The 10000-nt window shown below is 35.2% G+C and overlaps 1 protein-coding gene across 1 annotated transcript in view; it reads left to right on the top strand.

The window, feature by feature from the left end:
* The window catches only part of LOC113803262 (uncharacterized), a 16976-nt gene extending 9575 nt beyond the window's left edge, over positions 1-7401 (top strand). The window contains exons 3-7 of the mRNA XM_027354003.2: positions 468-520; positions 1101-1203; positions 2038-2294; positions 2823-3027; positions 7282-7401. Coding sequence (XP_027209804.2) covers positions 468-520; positions 1101-1203; positions 2038-2294; positions 2823-3027; positions 7282-7354 — 691 coding nt within the window. The 3' untranslated portion in view covers positions 7355-7401. The remainder of the gene's footprint in view (positions 1-467; positions 521-1100; positions 1204-2037; positions 2295-2822; positions 3028-7281) is intronic.
* Positions 7402-10000: the final 2599 nt, after the last annotated feature.

Here is a 10000-nt window from a genome sequence, read left to right on the forward strand (position 1 = left end):
GTGTGTGTGTGTGTGTGTGTGTGTGTGTGTGTGTGTGTGTGCGTGTGTTTTTTTTGTGCGTGTGTGTATGTGTGTGTGTGTGTTTTTGTGCGTGTGTGTATGTGTGTGTGTGTGTTTTGTGTGTGTTTTTGTGCGTGTGTGTATGTGTGTGTGTGTTTGTGTGTGTTTTTGTGTGCGCGCGTGTGTGTGTGTGTTTATGTGTGCGTGTGTGGGGGTGTTTTCGTGTGTGTGTGTATTTGTGTGTGTGTGTTTGCGTGTGTTTTTATGCGTGTGTGTGTGTGTGTGTGTGTGTGTGTGTGTGTGCGTGTGTGAATCTATCTCACAGTGCTTCACTTATATTCATAAAGACTAATATTTGAACGCATATGACAAACCTTAATTGTGACAAAAAATAAACAAATCATTTTTTTCCTCTGCAAGACAAGTGATTCCTTTTAAAGTAATTCTAATTTTTTGTTCTGTTTCAGCGGGTTTCATAACTATGAGGGAAAGTGTTCGAGAAACATCTGGGAAGATCTCGGTAAGTACCTTTGTAAACCGAAGATAGAAAAAGTTTTGTTATGTTTGTCCAGTAAATGATTGTAATTATATGTAGCAGAACGTTACTTTACAGGAATGTATGTATGTTGAGGTTTACATAGAGAGTATGAGGAGAAATGGGAGAGAGAAAAAAATAAAGAGAGAGAGAGAGAGAAAGAAAGAGAGAGGGAGGGGCGGAGAGGGAGAGGGAGAGAGAAATACAATAAGAGAGAGAGAAGGGGGGAGGGAGAGTGAGAGGGAGAGATAAAAACTATAAGAGAGAGAGAGAGAGAGAGAGAGAAAATCAGAAAGAGAGAGAGGGAAAAAAAAAGAAGATAGGGAGTGAGAGAGGAAGCAAGATACAAATACAGAAGAAGGGAAAGAAAGTAAGCAAGGAAGAAAAGAAAGCCAAAAAAGCAAAGAAGAGAAAGAAAGAATTTAAAAAAGAGAGAAGGATTTAAACAAAAAAAAAACACCCTTCCCACCTCCTCCCCTTAAAAAAATAATTAAAAAAAAATAAAATAAAAGATAAAAAAAAATAACAATAATAAACAAAATATAAACACGTGATCGCCTTCCAGGATTACACTACTGGGAACTCATGATCGTGGCCTTCGTGTTGACCATAGTGGCACTGATGATGTTCATTGGCACCGTCTACTTCATCATCTCCAAGATCGCCAGGTGAGGCTCTCAAGAGGCACTGGTAGGTGACTTTTTTTTTTTTTTTTTTTTTTTTAGATCTTTTAAGGTGAATTTTTGTTTACTTTTTTTTTTCTTTTTTTGCTTGTTTTCTCTCTCGTAAGGTGTTCTTGGCGTTATTGTCAGGTGATTTGTGTGTACGTGTGTGTGTGTGTGTGCGTGTGTTCTTGTAAGGTGAGGTTCTTTGAAGTCAGCTGATTTTTTTTCTCTTGCAAGGTGAGTTATGGACGTGAATTTCTTATACATTTTTTTCTTTTCTTTTTTATTTCTTTGTGATTTTTTTCTTTTTTTTCTTTTTTGTCTTAGATGATTTTTTTCTCTCGCAAGGTGAGGTTCTCAAAGTTATTGGCAGGTGTTTTTTTGTTTTGTTTTGTAGATCTTGTCAAGTGATTATCTTTTTAATCTCTTGTAAGGTGAGATTCTCAGAGTTATTAGCGGGTGAATTTCTTTCTCTCTTTCTCTGTCTTCATCTACGTATTTTTTACTTTTTTTTTCTCTCTTTCTTATTTGTAGATGAATTTCTTATCCTTTTTATAGTCCTTATACGATAATGTTCTCAGGAATAATAGTTATTGTCTAGTGAATTTCAAAGTTGTTGTTTTGTTTTGTTTTTTGTAATGTGGGATACTCATAGTTACAGCTACGTGGAATTGTTTTGGAGGAAGGAACGAAGCACAACGAAAAAAAAAGAGAGAAAAGAACGAAACAGTGCAAAAAAGAGAGAAAAGAACGAAACAACGCAAAAAAGAAAAAAACGAAACACAACGAAAAAAACTAAAAGATAAGAAAGCGCCATCTCCCCCCCCCCCCCCTTAGGTTCCGGCAGACGAGCCCCGAGGAGCAAATTCCCCCCGAGGAGAGCTTCGACAAGAGGGCCAGCGTGAAGGGCGTCTCCAGCGCCTCCGGGAAGACGGCGAGGGCCTTCGAGACGCAGCTGGTGGACAGAGGGATGGTCGAGAGCCAGCTGGTCAAGGAGGAGGACCTGCTGCGACCGGAACAGGACATCAGGCAGACGGCGGCCTACCTCGAGCCCTCCAAGTTCATCCTGCCGCTCAGCTTCCGCCACAATAGCGGTGAGTTCAGGTCAATCTAGGTCACGCTTTCCCTCTTGGTACACATACGCAGGTAGACACACACAAAGTTCACACACATCTGTATACAATATCGATCTATCTATTTATCTGTACATATATACAGATAGGTAGATCTCTATCTATCTGTATATCTATCTCTGTCTGTCTATCTATATATCTACCTATATGTCTAAACATATATATAAATGTATAGTTATATATTTATATATAAACACATATGTATAGATAAATAGATAGATAAATAGGTTATAGATATAAGTATGTGTTCGAGTGCTTGTGTGTGCGCTTGTGTGAGTGAGTGAGTGTGTGTGTGTGTGTGTGTGTGTGTGTGTGTGTGTGTGTGTGTGTGTGTGTGTACATATAAAACAAGGTGACCAGCTGACACATATCTCCATAAACAACCAACGATATACCAACGCCCACGCCCACCACCCACACCCAAACACCACAGCATGGGAAAGCGCACGGAGAAGCCCCTCGAACTGCAACAAACCTCTTTCCTTCCAGACTCGGACTACTCCAGGAGTGACCTCTACAGCAGGAGCTCTTGGTCCAGCGCCTCCAGCACCTCCAGCGGTTCCTCCGGCGGATGGGTAGGCGCTCGCTGGCCAGGCGTCGGACGGGCGTGGGCGGGGACGGGCGCGGGCGGGAATCCGGAGGACGAGTGGTATCACCCGAGGAGGAACCACGCCAGAAGAACGGGGACTTACAGGTGAGTGGACGCCATTGCTGGGTGGTCGTAGGTCTTTAGAGTTTATTTCGTTTTAGTTATCGGTATGTCTGTCTTTTTGGAACTTTCCCGTTTTCTCTCTGTGTCTGTCTTTGTCTGTCTTTGTGTATGTATCTGTTTCTATTTCTGTTCTCCGTTTCTGTCTCTGTCTCTGTCTGTCTCTGTATATGTATCTGTTTCTATTTCTGTCTCTGATTCTATCTCTGTCTATGTCTTTGTCTGTGCATGTGTATTTGTTTCTATCTCTGCCCCTGTATCTATCTGTCTCTGTCTCTGTCTCTCTCTCTCTCTCTCTCTCTCTCTCTCTCTCTCTCTCTCTCTCTCTCTCTCTCTCTCTCTCTCTCTCTCTCTCTCTCTCTCTCTCTCTCTCTCTTTCTGTCTGTCTGTCTGTCTGTCTGTCTCTCTCTCTCTCTCTCTCTCTCTCTCTCTCTCTCTCTCTCTCTCTCTCTCTCTCTCTCTCTCTCTCTCTCTCTCTCTCTCTCTCTCTCTCTCTTTCTCCCTCTCTCTCTCTCCTTCCCTCCCTCCCTATCTTCGCATCTATCTATCTTCCTGTATATCTATTTGACAATCTATCACCTATCCATCTTCCTATCTACCCATCTATCTGTCTGTCTACCTACCTACCTACCTATCTATCTATCTACCTATCTATCTATCTATCTATCTATCTATCTATCTATCTATCTATCTATATCTATATATATATATATACATATATATATATATATATATATATATATATATATATATATATATATATATATATATATATATATATATATATATATATATACATATATATATATATATATATATATATATATATATGTACACACGCACACACACACACACATATATGTATATATATACATATATAAATAAATATATATATATATATATATATATATATATATATATTTATATAAATATATATTTATATATATACATATATATATATATATGTATATGTACACAAGCACACACACACACATATATATGTATATGCATATAATATATATATATATATATATATATATATATATATATATATATATATATATATATATATATGTATATATATATATATATATATATATATATATATATATATGTATGTATGTATATGTACACACGCACACACGCACACACACACACACACATATATATATATATATATATATATATATATATATATATATATATATATATATATATATATATTTATATATATGTATATATATATATATATGTATATATATATATATATATATATATATATATATACATACATAAATACGAACACACGCACACACACACACACACACACACATACACACACACACACACACACACACACACACACACACACACACACACACACACACACACACACACACACACACACACACACACACACACACACACACACACACACACACACACACACACACACACCTAAATCTCAGCTTACACACAAAATACCATTAAAATTCAGATATTAAAATTAACCAATAAGTTATGAAATAATATATCGGATCTCTAATTAAGCTATTTCCAACTCGCTACAAAAAGATAGATAGATAGACAGATAGATACATAAAGAAGGTTTAAGTATAAATGATTAGAGCATAAAAGATAAGTTACGAAAGAAATAATTTGATAAAGAAAAAAAATACATCAATACATAGATGAATAAGCAGGTTTATTGATATAGATAAGTAAATAGACTAATATCAACTTCATGCCTAGTACACCTGCCGCCATTTGCAAGTAAAAGCAGGAAATTATTTGTTTAAAAAATACAAAAATACCAGGAAACACAATGTAATATCTGCAATAGGAGCTCCTGGACTCGTATGGTTTCTGTTGCTGGAATATTGGATTAAGGATTCACTAAATCGTGCACTTAGGCGAGGTCCACAGAGACTCGAAAATATTATTCGCGGAGTCAAGGTTAACCTCTGTATAAGGCTAGGTCAAGGTCTGATCAGATTGATACACACGTGGCATTGGTGATGTTTGACCTTGTTTTTTGCGACTTTTGTTTGTGTGTATATATATATATATATATATATATATATATATATATATATATATATATATATATATATATATATATATATATATGAGTGGAAAAACACTCTACCGTGTTGATACTATAGTAGAAAAATCCACAATGCATAAACTAGATTTATTGAAGAAAGTGGGACAACAGTTTCGGAATCGTCCTCGATTCCACCTTCGGGTCGATGACGATTCCGAAACTGTTGTCTCACATTCTGCAATAAATCTAGTTCATATATATACATATATATATATATATATATATATATATATATATATATATATATATATATATATATATAAATGTGTTTATATATATATGTATATATATACATATTTACATATATATGTGTGTATTTGCACACACAAACACACACATACACACATACACACACACACACACACACACACACACACACACACACACACACACACACACACACACACACACACACACACACACACACACACACACGCGTATATATATATCCCTCCTTCTCCTTCTCTCTCCCTCCTTCTCTCTCTCTCGCTCTCTCTCTCTCTCTCTCTTTCTCCCTCTCTCTATCTATCTATCTACCTATCTATCTAGATCTCTCTCTATTTATCTATTAATCAATTTGTGTGTGTAAAGAGTGTTTCTGTGTGGGTCTGTGCGTGTTCCTTTATTTCTCTATCTGTCTATCTATCACTTCGTCTTTATCAACCTTATTCTTTCATTCTTATTTGGATTGCAATAATCTGTAAGGTATTCCCCCAAGCTTTTCTTCGTTAGGCCAACCCACACAAATACAAATACACACGTAGTCCCAACACACTAAAGTTTATGCGGATGATATAGATGTTGTGAAGAATGACAAAATATTTCACCTTATTGATACAACGGTAGGGTTTTTTTTAATTCTAAATTGTTGATACAATGTTTGAGGAAAACGGTATTTACATAAAATAGATTTTTAAACGATGAGGTAAGGGTTTCGAAATCCATTTGGTTGATTGTGAATTCCAAATGCATTTTCAGTATGTATATGATTTTTTTTTTTTTTTTTTTTTTTTACTAAGGTAATGCTACATACAAAGAAAACAAAGATATTACGTGGCATTTTATTCATTTTTCAGATATATGAAACACCAACAAGTTATTCAAATCTCAAAATTGCCGCACATTACTAACCTAATTCATCCTAATAAAATTTCTTAATTTTGATACATGTCAAGTCTGACGTCACAAATATGGGAGGAGATGCGTGACGTCATCATCTGCGTGTTGATTTGTCTCGTGTAAATCTTGAAAGGGATGCTGGATGACCTGTCTTTGTAGGTGCTGGCTTTATTGACCTCCGATGACCTGTATTCAGACCTTTGTTGTTTTGATTGTTGTTTCATTGTTTTTTCGTGATAAATAGGCGTTGGTTCGATTTTATATCAATCCCAAAAGGCATTCATAGTTGGAATAGATGTGCTAAAACAAGTTACATCATTGTCTATCCTCAGGCTCCCATTATCCCTGAATAATTCTCCTTATATATCGTATAAAGATTACTCTGAATTAGTATTATTCTAGGTAAAATAAAATATCAAGATTATTTGAATTTGTCCCTGCAGTCTTCGAATATAAAAAATGAACTGAATCCGATGAAATAAAATAAATGGCATACGTTCGTACACCTCACCGCGTTTCTGTTTCTTCTTTTTATCTTAACACAACGTACTAAGCATTTCCTTTTCATTATTTCCAGACCCTCTGTGTTTTTTTTCTAACTTTTTTGTCTGATTCAGTTCATTTCTTTTTATGTTATGTACATATATCAGTTTACATCATTAGTCCCTATTTTGTGTACCGTTTCGCCTTCCTCCGTCAGCTGATAAAGTATTTTTCACCTCACCTAAATTTCTTATCACCTCTAATTAAATTTATTATATTTTGTTTATTTATCACTATTTTGTTAATTAACATCTGATAATCATTTATCCCTATTTTGTTGATTAACGCGTATCACTGATCAATATCTTGTGAATCAATGTATATCACTGATCCCTATTTTGTGAATTAACATATATCACTGATCCATATTTTGTGAATTGACGTGTACCGTTTATCACTTTGCATTGAATAACATAAAAATATTTAAATTCCTGAACTCTAATTCTTCTACGTTCGTTTCCCTCCCCTAGCCCTACAGGAACAGCCCGCCACCCGCTCCTGCTAAGAGCCTCCACGCTATCTGAGAGCGACGAGTCTCCTTAAGCAGAAGGAGAGAGCAGGCTTCGAAAGTCAGAAAAACAAGAAACAAAAGAGAATAAAAGCAGGTGATGAGATACAAAAAGCAGGAGTGTAGGTAAAGATAAGAGAAGCTACCGAAGAGGAGTTGTTGTTTTTTTACTAACATTTGAATTATATATCCTATTTATAAATTCAGTTAAAAACGTTGGACGATAGACAATTCATAATCATGGTATATATAAAATGCATATAAAGTATATGCCGCGTTTATTATATAACTCTATCATGTACAAAAAAGCCCAAGAACCATTTTATAAGTTAATGAAGCAAATAACAATAAACCACCTATGGATTTTATTTAGTTATAAATAAAACTCCATTCCACAACTATAAAAGTGTACCATAGAGCTTACAGTTTTCTTTCACGTAGTTAAATATAGTGTAATGTGAACAAAGATTTAGACACAGTAACGTCTGTACAAAGATGAAATGAAACACATCCATAACAAGAAAGGGAAATAAAATCGCGACGTTTCGGACAAGAATAAACTCATCATCAGGTATTTCACGGACATGGAGTAAATTAAACTATTAATGTCCAAAACGACGCTTTTTATTTATTTGCTTTATTTGTTGTGGTTGTGTCTCTTTTCATTGTTTGGTGTGTTGTTATATATGTGTTTTATATAACGGATATCCGTATATATGAGTATATATGGTTTACTGTTTATAATCATCTCCATTTTCGTATATATTCTAATAAACAATAATAGACATATTTCTTTCAATTTTCTCCTATACAGTTTTATAAGAAATATAAACCTATATTATATGTATTGTACATATGTATTTCCATTAAGGTGTACTGTATATTCTCCGATTTATTATAAAAAGAATTCCAACATTAAGATGCTATTTTTCTATCAAACCATTTGTTTATATTCATTCTTTCAAAATTATTTCTAAAGATCCAAAGAAAGTCTCACTCTATCTTATCTCCCTCTCTCCATCTCTATCTATCTATTTATCTCTCTCTCTCTCAAATATGCCGCAAACCTTTCGCCCAATTATTTATTCCGATTACAATGAACGGAAAGAGGGGGGCTGCTGCAGCTATCGGGCCAGATCAGTAAATAAGCAACCGATATTCATTATTAATTCGTGGTTCCCTGATACGGTGATATAATTGTTGGTTGACTATATCAATGCCACTTTTATCACCTTTTACAATCAACCAACAACCTCGACACCGCATCAAAGAGCCACAGTTTCAAATCACGCTTACATACCGACGTGATCCGACATATATATATATATATATATATATATATATATATATATATATATATATATATATATATATGTGTGTGTGTGTGTGTGTGTGTGTGTGTGTGTGTGTGTGTGTGTGTGTGTGAGTGTGTGAGTGTGTGAGTGTGTGTGTGTGTGTGTGTGTGTGTGTGTGTGTGAGTGTGTGAGTGTGTGAGTGTGTGAGTGTGTGTGTGTGTGTGTGTGTTTGTGTGTGAGTGTGTGAGTGTGTGAGTGTGTGTGTGTGTGTGTGTGTGTGTGTGTGTGTGTGTGTGGGTGTGTGAGTGTGTGTGTGTGTCTGTGTGTGTGTGTGTGTGTGTGTGTGTGTGTGTGTGTGTGTGTGTGTGTGTGTGTGTTTATCTTTTGCTAATGATGCAAATGAAGTGATATAGCGAAAAGGCCTTCGGTAATGGCGTGCGGTTTTCTCTTCTTCCATTCGTTGTTTTATTTACATTGTCTTTTTTCTTCCCTTTATGATCTTAATTACATTTTGTTCTTCAAATCTTTCTTTCATTATCTTCGGTACATTTGTATTTTTATCTGTTCTTCCCTCTGTTAGTTCAATTACATTTTGTTTTTGTTTTTGTTTTTTTATTCTCCCCTTTGTTAGTTCAGTTATATTTTGCTTTGTTTTTTCTGTTCTCTTTGTTAGTTCAATTACGTTTTGTTCCTCTGTTCTTCCCTTTGTTATCTTCTTCACATTTTGCCTTTTTCTGTTCTTCCCTTCGTTAGTTCAATTACGTTTTGTTCCTCTGTTCTTCCTTTTGTTAGTTCAATTACGTTTTGTTCCTCTGTTCTACCCTTTGTTATCTCCATCACATTCTGCCTTTTTTCTGTTCTTCCCTTTGTTAGTTCAATTACGTTTTGTTCCTCTGTTCTTCCCTTTGTTATATTAATCACATTATGTCCCTCTGTTCTTCCCTTTGTTATCTTAATCACATTATGTCCCTCTGTTCTTCCCTTTGTTATTTCAATTACGTTTTGTTCACCATGACTCACTCGCGCTGGCATGCGCTTGGTGACATATATGGATCGTTCCCTCCCTCCGATTTCCGTAAACATCCGGTGCAGCCTCGATGTGCAGGCGTGGTGGTGGAACTATTTGATTGACGTGATAAATGAGGTCCTATTGCAATAAACCGACTTCAAGACTCATTATAAATCATACATACATACATATATACATACATACATACATACATACATACATACATATATACATATTCATACATACATATATACATACATACATACATACATACATACATACATATATACATATATACATATATACATACATACATACATATTCATAATTGATATATATGTACATTTATATACACACACATATACATGCGTACATAC

This window comes from Penaeus vannamei, chromosome 24, assembly GCF_042767895.1.
Source record: "Penaeus vannamei isolate JL-2024 chromosome 24, ASM4276789v1, whole genome shotgun sequence".
In the NCBI taxonomy this organism is placed as follows: domain Eukaryota; kingdom Metazoa; phylum Arthropoda; class Malacostraca; order Decapoda; family Penaeidae; genus Penaeus; species Penaeus vannamei.